We start from the raw sequence: 18,325 nt of genomic DNA on the forward strand, positions 1-18,325 counted from the left end.
CCATCCCCATCCCCTACCACTAGCTCCCCTTTCTCATTCTCTAAAGACTTAATTATTATGGGGGAGCAGGCAATGAGGTGGAGTCTAGAACCAATTCAATCAGCTGTGATATTGAATGGCAGAGTAGGTTTGAGGGGCTGAATGGCTTACTCCTATTTATCTTATGGTAGTGGACTGAACAGAGGTGTTCAAAATTATCACTCAGGCTGTGATCTCACCACTGTGAGACTGCATTGAGTTGTGAATACGATATACTAAATTGAAAGAAGTTTTCAATTGAAAGTGCAAATAAATCATTGCTTCACCTGGGAAGGAGTGTTTGAGACTCTGGATATTGGGAAGTCAGGAGGTAAAAGGGCACATTCTTTCCTGCACATGCCTTGCGTGTGATTGAAGAATGGACCTGGGTGTCACGGGGATGTTCCCTTTGGAATGCTAGGAGGGGAGAAATCCCTTGAATGTGGAGGCTCCTTGGGAGGTAGATTGAAGACACAGAGAACCTTTTTATAGTGGTTCTGGGAGAGGTGGGGAGAAATGAGAACACAATGCAATGGATCAAGGACTGCCTCAAGTATGGTGGGCGACCTTCGCAGAAAATATAAGTGACACTGAGATGAGATGGAGAAACTAGGAGAATGGAATAGCGTCTTTACAGAAAGAATGTTCAATGAATCTGCAGAAAATCATTGTCTGTAATAGATATTGGTTGGCATCCATTCCCTTCACAATCTATCCCTGACCATGATAGTCTGGGGACCTTCAGTTGCTTTGTGAACAGGGGTCTGAATTATTTCTATCCAATAGTCCACATTCCTTTTTTTGGCTAAACTTGTTTTTATGTTGAACAATTCTCCTTTCCCAATAGGTGTGACTAAGAGCCTGTATCAGTCAATAGTCAAGACACACGAATAGAGAGATGCAAATTTATTGTGTGTCTGTCTTATTTTGGGGTATTCCGTGGCTTCCCAAAGAATTAAGAAAAATGAGATCAGAGAACATTAGCTTAATCATTTAGATGTACTGAGTTAGCTGATTCCAATCCAGGTGGTGTGGTTAACCCTCATGTGAGGGAGGGGAAAATCTTTAGGGTTCTGACCTCTTTGGGAAGCATCTGTATGTGGAGAAAATTAATGTTAATTTATTAATGTGGCAGCATCCCCTTAAAGGGTATATAAAAATGGGTGAGGGTGGGGAGAGAGCAAATCATGTGCACAATACCCCTGAACATATTCCCTTTCCTTTGTTGATTTGGCTTACATTTCCGAATGAACTTTAGCAAAAGAGAGAAAGAGTCAACTTGCCAAAATAGCAGTATGTCATTATAGTTTGCTGCTCACCCATAATTGAGGAAGATTTTACCATGGAGGAATGTGTGGAGGTTGAACTTTCAGAATGAGGAAGATGTTTCTGCTGATAAGTATTGTTGTATGATTCAGCCGTGTTGCATATATCTACAACGTGGTCCTTTTATTTTCTAATTTATTGAGAAGAGCAGTCAAGGAGTGAATAATGTTCAATTTCTAATCATAAGAACATAAGAACATAAGAAATAGGAGCAGGAGTAGGCCATCTGGCCCTTCGAGCCTGCCCCGCCATTCAATAAGATCATGGCTGATCTGTCGTGGCTCAGTTCCACTTTCCCGCCCTCTCCCCATAACCCTTAATCCCCTCTCTTATCAAAAACCCATCAACCCGCTTCTTAAAAATATTTAGCGAGGCACCCTCCACCACTTCAACGGGCAGAGAATTCCAGAGATTCACCACCCTTTGAGTGAAGAAGTTCCTCCTCAACTCCGTTCTGAACTGCCCCCCCTTTATCTTGAGGCTGTGCCCCCTAGTCCTACTGTCTTTTTTGAGCGGGAAGAGTCTGTCCACCTCTATCCTATCCATCCCATTCATCATCTTATACGTCTCAATGAGATCTCCCCTCATTCTTCTAAACTCTAACGAGTACAAGCCTAGTTTATTCAGCCTCTCCTCATAGCTCAACCCCCTCAACTCCGGTATCAGCCTAGTAAACCTCCTCTGCACTCCCTCCAAGGCCAAAATATCCTTGCGCAGGTGCGGCGCCCAAAACTGCACACAGTACTCCAGCTGCGGCCTCACCAATGCCCTATACAGCTGCAGCAAGACCTCCCTACTTTTATATTCAATCCCCCTCGCTATGAAGGCCAGCATCCCATTCGCCTTCCTGACCACCTGCTGCACCTGCAGGCTGGGTTTTTGCGACTCATGCACAAGGACCCCGAGGTCCCTTTGCACCGTCGCCTGCTGCAGTTTTTCGCCACGTAAGTAATAGTCCTTCCTACCATTCTTCCTACCAAAGTGGACCACCTCACACTTGCCAACATTAAATTCCATTTGCCATTTCCTGGCCCATTCGCCCAGCCTATCTAGATCCTTCTGCAGACTCTCCACACCCTCCGCACAATTTGCCTTTCCCCCAATCTTGGTGTCATCAGCAAATTTCGACACCCTACACTCGGTTCCCTCCTCCAGATCATCTATATAAATGGTAAATAGCTGAGGCCCCAGCACCGACCCCTGGGGCACTCCACTAGTCACCAACCGCCAATCCGAATAGCACCCATTGACCCCCACTCTCTGCCTCCTATTTGACAACCAATCCTCTATCCACGCTAACACCCTACCCCCAACTCCATGTCCTCTGACCTTCTGCAGTAACCTCTTGTGAGGTACCTTATCAAACCAACTACATGCTGATCAAAGTTTACACAATCTAATTGATTTTAAGAGAGGAGTTGATCTACCAAATGCCGAAAACAATTTTCTTGGAATTGGGATGATCTGTTTCTACAGAATTATCTTGTGTAAATTCCACAGCTACTGAAATTTCTGGGTACAACAAGCATCAGTTTAGATTTTTATGTTGTCAGTATTGTAAATTCATATATTTCTTGTAGGAAGATAAAGAATCAAAAGCAAAGATAAGTGAAACCTTGGCAGAAATATTCAAGAAGATTGGATCCAAAGAAAACACAAGGGAGGCAAGTTGAATTTTTCTGAACATTCAAAAAAACCGTCAGATTTGTGCATTTAATGCTGGAGTTGGATTTCACATGCCATGGACCTGTGTCATGAACAATGTCTGTGCCACTACTGAAATATTTCAGTTCAGTTCTGTACTTGTGACTAAACCACCTTTGATCTTTGCCATCTGATGTGTTCCCTACAGGGACCAATAATTTTCAAAGGGCAGTAACTGACTGAAAGGATCAAATGACAAGATTTTTAAGTTCTAAAACTTAGTGCACCAAACAAAACGCAACATTGACTAAAAACACACTGGTTCTGTGGGCAACTTAAACCCCAGATTACAGAAGTGCTCACCCAGTTAACTTTATAAACAACTGAAAATTCCCAGTGCAATTATACTTGTCCCTTAATTGGACACTTTACTCTCTTCAAACCAGTCTAAAGCTATTCTCTGCTTCTAGCAGCATTTCCTTTCCCAGCTGAGTGACTTGAGAGTTCTAGGACTGAGTTTCGTGATGTTACCCTGGAGGTTCCTACCTCTAGCTAAAGTTAGACTAATCTTCCAGCCTCGTTTAAATCTTCAGATTTGATATCTTCAATCTGAGCACAAGCACCCACCTATCTCCTGTGTAGTGAATAATAAAGTATTCATGTTCAGGTGCAGAACTCTCCCATCCTTCTCCCTCCCCTGTTCACAATTCAGAAACAAACCATTCAGACCAGTAGGTCAGTGATTCACACAGGTTGCCTCCAACCCTGCTTCATTGAAGCATTTTTCTGTTCCTTTCTCCTGCATGTTTTGAGGCTCGTCCTCTGTACTTTTGCTAGTCATCTTGCTGCTCCAAGTGGTAAAAGGTGACACATTCTAACCACATGTTGAGTAATTTTAAAAAAAAGTTATTCATGGGATGTGGGCATTGCTGAATAGACCAGCATTTGTTGCCCATCCCTAATTGTTCTTGAAGATGGTGGTGTGCCATTTTGAACCGCTGTAGTCCATCTGGGAACTTTTCTGTGGTGGTTTAGTACAGCTGGGCAGCTTGCTAATTTAAGGATCGACCGCATTGCTGTAGTTCTGGAGTGATATATAGGCTGGACCAGGCAGGCCGCCTCTCCAGAGGACATTAGTGAGTTTTTATGACAATCTATAGTATGATGGTCACAATTACTGAGGCTAGCTTTCAATTCCAGATTTTTATTGATTTGATTTTAAATTCCACTAACTACCATGGTTGGATTGCAATAAAGAGTTTCGGAAAAATCTAGCAAGTCTGACAGCACCTCTGGCAAAAAAGTAATGTTTTGTGTCCATGTGGCTTTTTGGAACTGATTTAACCCGTGTCCTCGGGTATTAACCTGGCCTCTAGATTATTAGTCAAGTGACATCACCACTAAGTCACCATCTTAGCTAAAAATATATTTCTCCTGAATTTTCTATTGGAATTATTGGTAATTGTTTTCTATTTAATTAGCTTAATTATGGTCTCCCCTCAAATGGCAGTGTCTTCACTACATTTACCTTATCAATTCCCTTTTTTTACAAGATTGAAAATTTCTCAATTCTGATGAAATGGCCGCAGACCTGAAACGTTAATTTTGTTTCTCCCCACAAGTGCTGCCTAACTTGAGTTTTTTTTTAGTTTTTAATCACCTTTTAAATTCTACCCTACAGCTAACCTTATTCTTCTCTCTCCATAGGGATTAGCGGAACTTTATGAGTACAGAAAAAAATATTCAGATGCGGACATTGAGCCATTCTTAAGGAAATCATCTCAGTTTTTTCAGAATTACATTGAAAGAGGTCTGCGGCTTGTGGAGAATGAAAGAGAAGGGAAAGGAAGGATATCTTCGTCATCCAGTTCTGGTAAGAGTAAATGCTGCACCACTATACAAATTGTTTCAGAACAGCCGCAGCGTTGGCATCTACCCAGTGGAAAATAAGACCATAAGACATAGGTGCAGAATTAGGCCACTCGACTCATTGAGTCTGCTCTGCCATTCAATCATGGCTGATATTATTCTCATCCCCATTTTCATGCTTTTTCCCTATAGCCCCTGATCCCCTTATTAATCAAGAACCTATCTATTTCTGTCTTAAAGCCCCTCAATGACCCAGCCTCTGCAGCCTTTTGCAGCAAAGAGTTCCACGGATTCACCACTCTGGCTGAAGAAATTCTTCCTCATCTCTATTTCTGCCAAAGTGGATAAATAATAGTAGGAGGGATTACTATTTAAAGGGCGAAAAGCTGCAGCATGCTACGGTGCAGAGGGAACTGGGGGTCCTTGTGCATGAGTCGCAAAAACCCAGTCTGCAGGTGCAGCAGGTGATCAAGAAGGCGAATGGGATGCTGGCCTTTATAGCAAGGGGGATAGAATATAAAAGCAGGGAGATCTTGCTGCAACTGTACAGGGCACTGGTGAGTCCACAGCTGGAGTACTGTGCAGTTTTGGTCGCCGCACTTGCGCAAGGATATTTTGGCCTTGGAGGGAGTGCAGAGGAGGTTCACTAGGCTGATATTGGAGATGAGGGGGTTAGACTATGAAGAGAGATTAAATAGACTGGGTCTACTCGTTGGAGTTTAGAAAGATATGGGGGGGATCTTATAGAGATGTATAAGATAATGAAAAGGATGGATAGGGTAGAGGTAGAGAGATTCTTCCTCAAAGGACAGCAGGACTAGAGGGCACTGCCTCAATAAGGGAGGAGGCAGTTTAGAACGGAGTTGAGGAGGAACTTCTTCACTCAAAGGGTGGTGAATCTCTGGAATTCTCTGCCCATTGAAGTGGTGGAGGCTACCTCGCTAAATATATTTAAGTCACGGGTAGATAGGTTTTTGACAGACAAGGGAATTAAGGGTTATGGGGAGAAAGTGGGAAAGTGGAACTGATCCACTTCAGATCAGCCATGATCTTATTGAATGGTGGGGCAGGCTCGAAGGGCTAGATGGCCTACTCCTGCTCCTATTTCTTGTGTTCTTATTTTAAAAAGCTGTCCCTTTAGCCTGAAGTCGTGCTCTTTCTACTAAATCTTCTCCACGTCTGTTCTATCCAGGACTTGCAATATCCTGTAAGTTTCAATAAGATTCCCTCTCATCCTTCTAAACTCCAAATACAGACCCAGAGTCCTCAACTGTTCCTCATAAGACAATCTGTTCATTCCAGGGATCATTCTTGTGAACCTCCTCTGGATCCTTTTCCAAGGCCAGCACATCTTTCCTTAGATATGGCCCAAAACTGCTCACAATACTCCAGCTGGTTTTGACCAAGCCTTGTACAGCCCCAGAAGTACATCCCTACTCTTGTATTCTATCCTTCTTGTCATGAATGCTAACATTGCCTCCCAAACTGCTGACTGAACCTGCACATCAATCACTGGAACAGTGACTCCCAAGCCCCTTTGTGCTTCTGATTTCCTAAGTATCTCCCCATTTAGAAAATAGTCTTTGCCTCCATTCCTCCTTCCAAAGTGCATAACCTCACTTCTCCATGTTGTGTCCCATCTGCCATGTCTTTACCCACTGTACAAATCTGTCCAAACCCCCCGTTTCCTCAATACAATTGTCCCGCTGCATACCTTTGTATCATCTGCAAAATTAGCAACACTGCCTTCAATTCCTTCTTACAAATTGTTAATGTATATTGTGAAAAGTTGTGGTCCCAGCTCTGACCCCTGAGGCACACCACTAGTCATTGGCTGCCATCCTGAAAAGGACCTTCATCCCCACTCCACCTTCTACCAGTCACCAATCCTTTGTCCAGGCCAGGATTGTGTCCTTAACACCATGGACGCAACTTATTTAACAGTCTCCTACGCAGCACCTTGTCAAAGGCCTTCTGGAAATTTAAATAAATCACATCCAGTGGTTCTCCTTTCATCTAACTTTCTTACTTCCTCAAAGAACTCTAACAGATTTGTTAGACATGACCTCCCCTTGATGAAGCCGTGCTGACTCAGTCCTACTTTATCATGCACTTCCAAATATTCCACCGTCTCACCTTTAATAATGGACTGTCTAAAATCTTGCCAATGACTGAAGTCAGGCTGGCCGGCCTATAATTTCCTGCCTGCTGTCTCCCTCCCTTCTTAAAAAGCAGTGTTACAATAACTACTTTCCAGTCCTCTGGGAGTCTCCCGGCCTCCAGTGATTCCTGAAAGATCACCATCAACGCCTCCACAATTTCCTCAGCTATCTCTTTTAGAACACGGGGATGTAGTCCATCTGGGTCCAGGTGATTTATTGACTTTCGGGCCTTTCAGTTTCACCGGAACCTTCTCCTTAGTGATGGCCACTACATTCACCTGTGCCCCCTGATTCTTAAGCTCTGACAAATTGCACAGTATGTACTGTACAGGACATAGTAGGACAAATCTAACCTGACCAATTATCACCCCATCAGTCCACACTCAAACATTTAAATACAATTTTCTGCTGTTTGGGTTGAAGCAGAATGCCACATGGACAATGTCAGTGTTCAAAAATGCTTTGGAATGTCGCTCTTCCAGTGAGATGATCTGATTAAGGTTCATGTCATTGGGGTGATGCAGTTATTTCTGTGGCTATTAATTGGCCAATACATGTAGCCCCTCAATCAGCTGATTGGTCTCCCCTTGATGATTTTCACTTGAGAAGCTTCAAAGTTGTTTCAGTGGGTTAACTGGCTAATTGTTTCCAGGAAGCCAGGCAGCTGCCCATCCTGTTGTTGATGCGTGGTTAATTCTCGACCCTCCAGGATCATAATTTTCTTCCCCAATTGAGACCTGTGTTTGTCCCTTGTTCAGAGAAGCGCTCTTCTTTATTTGTTTGGTGTCAGCTTGTATATAAAGTTACCACTGCAGCTCTTGAGTCATACTTGCTGCCATTGTAAGGCCTGAGCTTATTCAATGGCAGCACTGCAACACATCCAAAAATGGAGGGGTGGTAACATGCCAACCAGAAGAGGCATTAAGGAGTAGAGCAACAGTCCAGTTGTCATGCTCACCAAGTGCGTTACTGACAGGGTTTGCTGGGAAGGAGTTCTACTCATAAATTGAGAATGGACAATGCAAAAATCTCATTTGCTTTTGATCCTTAATGGGTGCTTGATTTCTGTATTTAGCAGGGTTTTCATCACCACCAGATGAGTCACCGTATGTGGCAAGTTCCACTTCCATCCCTTCTGCAGGAAGCACAAATGGAGAAGAAGTTGGTCCAGCTGTGTACCTGGAAAGATTAAAAATTCTGCGGCAGCGTTGTGGCTTGGAAAATAATTCAAAGGTAACAAGTCTTTTTGACTAATGTCTTAAGGTGTTCTAATACTAGTGTTTGGTAGAATAATGTCAGTGTTGGTTCCAGAAATTTTTTTTACCCAATTAGCACAAAACGATACTCAATATTCAAAATGATTTATCGATATTGTCAAGATTGCAAGGGGAGATGTCACTAGATTAGCGATCCAGAGGCCAAGGATGTGGGTTCAATCACACCATGGCATTTAGTGGAATTTACTTTCAACTAATGAGTCTGGATCATAGAAACTATTTTTGTCGTAAAAACACATCTGACATCACATCCCATAAAAGAATAAAGAAATCAAGACTCTTGTGGCTCCATTTCACCAAGGCATTCCATGCCTTAATCACTTTGTACATACAAAATTAATGCAACATTGTGAATTTGATGTCAAATTGCTGCTATAGAATATATCACAGGCTACTGGAGCAAAGCTATAGCCTATCTTGTAGGATAGCTTGTTCTGCTGCAAGCTGGTCCTCTAATACTGTGTGGAGCATATAGCCAATATGATTCCAGTTCCATTTGCATACATGGCCTGGGCAATCGTCAACATAGACCTCGAGACCCCATGAGGTCTCATGGCATCCAGAACTTCCTGATGTGACCGACCAACCTCCCTCCCTGGCTGATGAATTAGTACTTCTCCATATTGAACACTGCATGGAAGAAACATTGCGCACATCAGGGGTATGGAATGTACTCTGATTTGGGGAACAAAGAAAATGACAGCATAGGAACAGGCCCTTCGGCCCTCCAAGCCTACGCTGACCATGCTGCCCAACTGAACTAAAACCCCCTACCCTTCGGGGACCATATCCCTCCATTCCCATCCTTTTCATGTATTTGTCAAGATCCACCCCCCGCCCCTTAAAAGCCACTATTGTATCCACTACCTCCCCTGACAGCAGGTTCCAGCAGCTTCCACTCAAAAAAAAATTGCCTCGTACATCTCCTTTTAAATCTTGCACCTTAAACCTATGCCCCCTACTAATTGACTTCCACCCTGGGAGAAAGCTTTTGACTATCCACTCTGCCCATGCCCCTCAAACGTTTAGACTTCGCCCTGCAACCTCAACCTCTCGTTCCAGTGAGAACGAACTCAAGTTTTTCCAACCTCTCCTCATAGCTAATGCCCTCCATACCAGGTAGCAACCTGATAAATCTTTTCTGTATGCTCTCCAAAGCCTCCACACCTTTCTGGTGGTGTAGTGACCAGAATTGAACACTAGTTATGCCACACTTGGAATATAATGTTCCATAAAACTACAACATGACTTGACAATTTTTAAACTCAATGCCCCGGCCGATGAAGGCCACATGCCTCCTTGACTACCTTCTCCACCTGCATTACCACTTTCAGTGACCTGTGTACCTATACACCCAGATCCTTCTGCCATTTACTGTATATTTCTTATCTGTATTAGACCTTCCAAAATGCATTACCTCACATTTGTCCGGATTAAACTCCATCTGCCATCTCTCCGGCCAAGTCTCCAACCAAGCTATATCCTGCTTTATCCTCTGCTGGTCCTCATCACTATTCACAGATCCACCAGTGTTGGTGTCGTCAGCAAACTTGCTAATCAAACCAGTTACATTTTCCTAAAAATCATTTATTTATATATATATATATAATATATATATATATATATATATATATTATATATATATATAAGCAGCAAAGGTCCCAGCACTGATTCCTGAGGAACACCACTTGTCACAGCCCTCCATTCAGAAACACACCCTTCCACTACTACCCTCTCTGTTTAGTGACTGAGCCAGTTCTGTATCTACCCTGCCAGCTCACCTTTGATCCCATGTGACTTCATCTTGTGTACCAGTCTGCCATGAGAGACCTTGTCAAAAGCCTAACTGAAACCCATGTAGACACATCCACTACCCTATCCTCATCAATCATCTTCATCGCTTCTTGGAAAAACTTGATCAAGTTCGTGAGACATGACTTCCCCTTCACAAAACCATGTTGCCTCTCACTAATATGTCCAGTTACTCCCAAGTGGGAGTAAATCCTGTCTCAAAGAATTCTCTCCAATAATTTCCCTACCACTGACGTAAGACACACCAGCCTGTAATTACCTGGATTATTCTTGCTACCTTTCTTAAAGGAACAACATTGCCTATTCTGCAATCTTCTGGGACCTCTCCTGTTGCCAGTGAGGATACAAAGATTTCTCTCAAGGCCCCAGCAGTTTCTTCCCTTGCCCCTCTCAGAATTCTGGGGTATATCCCATCAGCCCCTGGGGACTTGTCTACCTTAATATTTCTCACATACCTCAATGCCACCACCTTTCTGATCTCAACATGACTCAAACTGTCTACCCATCCTTTCCCAGACTCATCATCCACTAAGTTCTGTTTGGTGAATACTGGCGCAGAGTACTCATTTAATATCTCGCCCATTTCCTCTTGCTCCATGCATAGATTCCCTCTCCTGTCCTTGACTGGGCCAGCCCTCTCCCTGGCTACCCTCTTGCTCTTTTTATGTATGTATAAAAAGCAGGATTTTCCTTTAATCCTGCTGGCCAATGACTTTTCGTGATTCTTTTTAGCCTTCCGTCATTGAGTGGTATGCTCGCACTGTCCAAGCTAGCTGAGTCCTAAAGAAAATATCTGGCAGATCGTCGGGGATGGAGGGCAAAACTGACTTAACCTCCTGTTGCCTATACAACTTCCGTGCCAGCGTTGTTAGGGGTGATTATCCTTGTGGAAGCAACCTGCTCCATGTTGTGTGGCATCACCACCATTCTGAATGGGATAGATTCTGAACAGATACAGCAGCTCACAACTAGACAATGTGGAATCAGCAGAATTATATTCTATCACAATCTCTGTCAAATCCCTCACTCTGACATTATCAAACATCCAGGGGTCATCCCTCGTTCAACAGTGTGTAGAAGGGCTTGTCAGGAGAAGCATCAGGTATATAAAAATGAGCTGTCAAACTGTTTAAGCTACAACACAGGCCCAAGTGACAGTCACGGCAATGCAGGTGGAATTGAAATTCATCTGAGTCTGGATCATAGACATTATCATCAATTGTTGTAAAAACAAGATGCAGCTTAGTGATCCCATTACCAGTGGGTCAGATCAAAGCTCTACAGTCCTGCCAGATGCTGTCATGACTGCTGGGCTATTAAATAACAAGAAGAGGCTTGACAAATACCCCCACCTTGCATAATGGTAGAATCCAGCATGTCAGTGCAAAAGACAAGGCTGAAGTGTTAGTAACCATCTTTAACCAAAAGTGTCTGGTGGATGATCTGTTTCACCATCATCTTTGAGATCCCCAAATGTAGCTTTCGGTCAATTTGATTTAGTCCATGTGATAACACAATTGCCTAATGCACTGTATACAGCAAAAACTCTGAGCTACAGCAAAATCACAGGCAGTGATGAGGGAGCTGTGCTTTCAGCTTTGGGATTTATTGTAAAATATAATTGCTACACTTCCCCATCAAAAATATAACTTGCTAGTTTAGAGTTTGTTTACTTGTATCCCAGAATGGCATTAACTGACTACCATCTTTTTCCATCTTGATACAGCTTGAAGAAAGACAGCCTGCAACCTCACTTCTGTCCAAACCCACAGTACCCACAGTTGCATCATCCTCTGAGCTGCTACACAATAAACTCGCCCACCTTCGAGATTCTCGAGAATATAACCAAGAACCAGAATCTCACCATCCACCGGTGCAGACCAACAGCAACACGACTTCAGCAGCTAACCTCGATGATCTGAAGAAAAGACTGGAACGAATAAAAAGCAGTCGTAAATAAATAGTCTATAATAATGGTGCAATCATGAAGTTTGACATCGGCCTCTTCCTAGCTATTGGCCTCCCATTGACCTAGTATGTATAATTTTTTTGGTTTATGTACAATACAGTGATAACTATGTATTGTGACATAATTCATTTCTGTATATAGGCTTCTGGACTGCATTAACAACAAATACTGAACTGTTGTGCACTTGTGACATTCGCACTGACTTCTAGAACCAGTTAAACTTCTATAATTCAGTTAGCTTCTCTAACGTTCTCACTCGCATTCAAAAACTGAAGAACATCTGGGTAGTATCAGAGTAACTTGTTGGCTACTGTGTATTGCTCATGTCTCCAATTGAAACTTTAATTGCATCAGGTGATAAGATTGAGGCTCCGATCATTTACTTCGGACCTTGCTGCCTGTACTTTCATTTTGACTAATGCAGCACCATCTATTAAATATTGAGATGAAAGTCTGTTATCTGACTAGATCTGTCTGTTTAGTTCCTTTTAGAAAGTTCTGACTGTTGCTTGTTGTGTTTTTCATTCCCTGTGATCAGCTCAACTTGAAATGTGTTGATTCTGTATGGAATCATGAAGCATGGCATGAGGTTATGAATATTTAAGTGTTTTTTTAATAAAGACAATTAAAACAAAGATCTGTGTTACAAGTTAACCAAATTAAACTGTATTATAATTTCAAGAATTTTTAAAGCAATAACTTGTGGATAGTTGTAGCTGTTAACTTGGTACTTTTATAGCTAGGGCGCTGTGTAAGTCTCACTTTTTATAGATTTCATGGAAGGAACGTGACCAGAGAGATTTCACCATTGGAAGATGCTTTTTTTTTCTCTCCCAAAGCACTGGGGAAGCATAACATAATAAATGATAAATATTTAAATCTGCTTGGGTTCCACTCATTGTTTTCCCACAAACCTGATTAGATTTAATTTCAGCGGATTTGGATTAATTTGCATTACTCAACTGAACATTATCTGCAAAGAATGACAAAAATTGCATCAACAGTGAAATTCAAGGTAAGGTCAGGCAAATTGGTGTTTTACAAGTAGGGTTCATGCTTTTAATAATTTGTGAATCTGAGTTGCATTGGACCAGACCTTTTTAAGCAAAGGTTTTTAATTGGACATATATATATCTAATATGGCTTTGGGGAATTGATTTCCCAGACTTAGATTTTAAGGCATGTGTACCAAAATCTACTGGGAAAGATGGATTAGTGGAAACATGGGGACTTCAGTGAAGTCCTTAAATGTCACAAGACAAAAATATGGCTGTTTATTTTCTTTTAGATTGTGTGGGCACTTGTTTAAAAGTCTTAAGATTTCCAATAAGTTGTGTTTATCCACCTGAAAATGAATGGCACATATATTATTCCATATATGAGTAGCAAGGGGAAACGAATATGATTCATCCTTTCGCATGATGTATGTAAAAAATCTGTCAGCCTGCTCCACACTGGGGACTTTGTTCCAATTGTGCCTGGTTCCTTTTCCTTCTGTTTACACCAGTTTAGTAGTTCTACATAAGGGATTCAATTGAACGCTGCTCGAATAATCAACAACTCCTTTGCTGTCAACAACCACTGAATCTTGTGTTGCCAATGGGATTTTCTGGCAATATGCCCACCAGTGTCACTTGCACTGTTTAGTTGTCTAACCCAGTGGCTCTCAACGTTTTTGGTTGAAGGACTTTTCCGAATAGATTACTAATGAATGCTCGCTGAATCTCAGATCAATGAAAATAATAGGTGCAGTATATAATACCACCGTGCTTGCTGACACTTCCAAACTAGGTCATTGAATTCAGTTCCAGTGTTTAACGCAGTCAGCAGAAATCAAAAGCCCAATGATTTATTCACATTGTAAATTGTCATTGCACTCTGTGTTGCTTTTCCATGTACACATTCTTCCTTGTATGGAGGATGCACACTACTTCTACCTCACACCAGCCTGCCTTTGCTGTCGCTCATTCACTAACTTTAATGAATGGCCACAAGAAGATAGAAGCAGCATTGTCGGTTTTCTTGATGCACCCAATAACATTGAATAGTCTTCTACCCTTGGTGTCAGAATTTCAGTCTTCTGATTATTTTGTGGGCCCTGAGAAAATCGCCACAGATCCACTGGAGTCGGGATGCTAGTTTGAGAGTCACTACAGCCCTCTCTTGCAAATTAAGGTTTTTCCACTAATGTTTGAAATGTTACCAAGTTGTCTGAAAGATGCCCATCCCTCCAAACATGTTTTTGGAATCCATTAACATTTGCCTTGACGTTTTTCACTTTTATGTTATAACCTGCAGTATAAGCATTGTTTGTATTACCCAGTTCATCATAAACCCTAGCTTGTATTAAGATCTTAGTGATTGATGTCTTATTGGCTTCCACGTGGGAGTAAGTCTTTGGCTGCTAGGCATTGGTACACATTTTGTTCCTGTTCTTGCTCTTGTGCATCATTCCCTTGTGTTTTCCCATTCCATCAAATTCACTACAACCTACCTTCCCAGAACAATGCAGATCATCTTGCCCTTTAAACCACCTGTTAAATCACTAGTTTAGTCCTTTGTTTACATTTGTATCTGAAGTATCCCTCCATTTGCACTCAGTTGAAGTGACTAGATCTTGGAGCATGGAAAGTTGAAATGAGACTTGATCGAGGCATTCGGGATAGAGTAAGTGAGGAAGTGACTTTTTCTACCTGTGGAAACTTAAGAGGAGGACTCAGATTCAAGGTAATTGCCAAACAACATAACAGGTGAGATGGGGATATATGATCTAGGATGTGCTGTTTGTGTGACAGAAATGGATTCAATAATAGAAAAGGAGTATGCTGTTTGAGCCTTCACCATTCATTTTGATCATGGCTGATCATCAAATTAATATCCTGTTTATTTCCCTGCCCTTCCCTCCCATATTCCTTTAGTCCCCAGTACCATATCTAATTTCTTGAAATCAGTCAACATTTTGGCCTCAGCCTCAGTGGAAAATTCCACATGTTCACCACTGGGTTAAGAAATTTCTCTTTACCTCAATTCTGAAAGGTTTACCTTTTTACCCTCAAACTCTGACCCCTAATTCTGGCCTCCCCCAACATAATTGTTCTCAATCTGAATCTATCCTGTCTAACCCTGTTAGAATTGTATAAGTTTATGCAGACCAACATAGCATGTGCTTTTACTGTGTGCTGTACTTGCACACTTACTATAGCAACTAATGCACGAGGACACCAAGGTCTTGCTGAGTATACATTTTGCTTAATTTTACACCCATTCAAATATTAATCTGTCTTCCTATTATTGTGACAATGTGATAATCTCTCATGTATGCACATTATAAAAGACCCCATGCATCCCAGACACATTCTTCCACCACCTTCTGTCAGGGAAAAGATTTAAAAGTCTGAGGTCATGTACCAACTGACTCAAGAACAGTTTCTTCCCTGCTACTGTCAGACTTTTGAATGGATCTACCTCCCAGTAAGTTGATCTTTCTCTAAACCCTAGCTATGAATGTAACACTACATTCATGGAGAAGGAAACAAGAGAGTGCAGAATGGTATGTTTTGTATAGGGTGCCAGAAACAATACTTTTCACTATGTGTGTTACAATAAATCAAATCATTATACATGCAGATGACCATGCAACCTATCCAAATCATGCTGCAGTATCATGACATTCTCCTGACAACTCCCCCTCCTATTCAACTGTATATCATCTGCAAATTTGGAGATAATGCATTTAGTTCATAGAATCTCTTACAATGTAGAAAGGGGCCATTTGCCCCATCAAGCCTGTGCTAACAACAGTCCTGCCCAAGCCCTATCCCCTTAACCCTACTTATTTTGTTCTGGCTATGCTAAACATCAGGAGGACTAGCAATCAACTCAATCTGCATATCTTTGGAGTGTCGAAGGAAATTGGAGTGCCTGGAGGAAACCCAGATACGGAATGTACAAATTCCACACAGGCAGTGACCCGAAGCCCGAATCATACCTGGGCCCCTGGCGTTGAGACAGCAGCGCTGATCACTGTGCTGCCCATTCCCTTTTTCAGATCGTTAATATATAATGTGAATATTTTGAGGTTTTAGCACAGATCCCTGCAGAACCCCACAAGTCATTGACTGCCAATGAGAAAAAGACCCATTTGTGCCAATGTTTTGCTTCCTATCTGCCACCCAACTTTCTATCCATCTCAAGACATTATCTCTACGTGGCAGTCTGTTATGTGAGACCTTGTGGAAAGTCATCTGAAAGTCTAAATAAACCACATCCACTGGCTCTCCTCGGTCAACTCAACTAGTTACATCGTTAGAGAATTCCAATAGATTCATCAAGCATGATTTCCCCTTTTTCTATGTTGACTTTGGCTAATTATAACTTTTATAAAGTATAAATACTTGATATGGAAGATTTTCTGGTCAATAGGACAGATTATTGGATAGCTCTTTCAAAGAGATGGCTTAAGCACAATAACCTCCTTCCTTGCTGTAAAATTCTGATCCTAAGTGTTGAAAGGCTAGAGGTAACCAACTTTGCCCTCAACATCAAAACTTAAATGAGCTTTAAAAGAAACTGTCTGTGTACTTTGCAGATGACATAAAATTTAGAAGTATTGTGATTTGTACAGAGGATAGTGATGGACTTCAAAAAGACATGGACAGATTAAATTTAAACACAGAAATGTGGCTTGATATATTTTGGTAGGAAAAATGAAGAGAGAAGATATACAATGAAAGTACAATTCTAAAGAGTTAGCAGGAATAGAAAGAACAGGTTATATGTGCATACATTACTGATGATGGCAGGGCATGTTGTGAATGTAATTAAAGTGTAGACATAGTCTTGAACTTTATAAATAGAAGCACAGAACAGAAAAACAAGAAAGTTATGTTGAACCTTTTGTAAAATATTGAATGAGCCTTCACTGAAAGATTGTTTCTAAATTGGTAGCCCAGAATTGGTTGCAATGTGAAGGTTGTACAAGTATAGCTCCAAGCTCATGGGACTTCAGATACCCAGATGGACTGGGGGACCTGAGGTTCTGCTCTGGAGAAAAGAGAAGGTTAAGAGGCAATTTGGTGAAAATGTTCAAAAACATGAGCGATTTGGACAGAATGGATAGCAAGAAATTGTTCCCATTGGTATTGGCGTTGAGAACCAGAGAAGGCCAATTGAAGTTGATTGACAAAAGGGCCAAAGGCAACCTGTTTTACTCAGTGCATGATTAGAGTCTGGAATGCTCTGCCTGAGAATGTACCGGAGATGCATTCAATTGTGGCCTTCAAAAGTGTTACAACCACAGCAGAAGTTATCTGCTAAGCAAGACAAATCCCAGAGGGGAGCTTAAAGATCATAACCTTTTTCTTAGATTTCTCCTCATTTTCAAAATACATCGATCACAAAAGCATGGAACTCTAAAAGTTTTATTAACAAGAAGAGAAAAACCTTAAGCACGCAAGATTAAAATTATACAGTTAAAACAGTCTTACAACGTATCACCTCCTCTCCATCCAAACCTCACCACCACTCAAAAAAGCACTCGGTCAGAACACACAAAGAAACTTTTTGGCAGCAACTCCCTTATATTTTTAACTATAAGAATCCAGTAATATTACCCCAAAGGAGAACTGTTACTGCCCTTGCACTCTGCTGTGGTAATTGAAGAAAGTTCAGAAACACATTGTTTTCCAAAGCAAAGACTTTCCTGATTGCACTGGAAGAGCTGTTTCAGATTTCATTCCTGCTCTCAGCCCAGAGCTGGCCTCAGGACATCTCCCCCACTCCATAGCCACACAGCTCAACTCAGCATCTTAAATAAGATGATGAATGGGATAGAGGTGGAGAGACTCTTCCCGCTCAAAAAAGACAGTAGGACTAGGGGGCACAGCCTCAAGATAAAGGGGGGGGGGGGCGGTTTAGAACGGAGTTGAGGAGGAACTTCTTCACTCAAAGGGTGGTGAATCTCTGGAATTCTCTGCCCGTTGAAGTGGTGGAGGCTACCTCGCTAAATATTTTTAAGACACGGGTTGATGGGTTTTTGATAAGAGAGGGGATTAAGGGTTATGGGGAGAGGGTGGGAATGTGGAACTGAGCCACAACAGATCAGCCATGATCTTATTGAATGGCGGGGCAGGCTTGAAGGGCTAGATGGCCTACTCCTGCTCCTATTTCTTGTGTTCTTATGTTCTTAAATACCCTTTACCCCTTTCATCTCAGAATTCATCATTCTCAGCACTTCAACTTTTGCAAAA

General features: G+C 41.8%; 1 protein-coding gene across 3 annotated transcripts in view; it reads left to right on the plus strand.

The window, feature by feature from the left end:
- The window catches only part of ckap5 (cytoskeleton associated protein 5), a 131,942-nt gene extending 118,982 nt beyond the window's left edge, over positions 1-12,960 (plus strand). For 2 of the 3 annotated variants that reach the window (XM_080189866.1, XM_080189869.1), the window contains 4 exons: positions 2,925-3,008; positions 4,696-4,861; positions 8,095-8,252; positions 11,835-12,960. In XM_080189866.1, the coding sequence (XP_080045992.1) occupies positions 2,925-3,008; positions 4,696-4,861; positions 8,095-8,252; positions 11,835-12,068 (642 nt within the window). In that variant the 3' untranslated portion in view covers positions 12,069-12,960. The remainder of the gene's footprint in view (positions 1-2,924; positions 3,009-4,695; positions 4,862-8,094; positions 8,253-11,834) is intronic. The other variant, XM_080189868.1, reaches the window with a different exon arrangement.
- Positions 12,961-18,325: the final 5,365 nt, after the last annotated feature.

The sequence above is a fragment of the Carcharhinus amblyrhynchos genome, chromosome 6 (assembly GCF_965287045.1).
Source record: "Carcharhinus amblyrhynchos chromosome 6, sCarAmb.v2.hapA, whole genome shotgun sequence".
Taxonomy (NCBI): domain Eukaryota; kingdom Metazoa; phylum Chordata; class Chondrichthyes; order Carcharhiniformes; family Carcharhinidae; genus Carcharhinus; species Carcharhinus amblyrhynchos.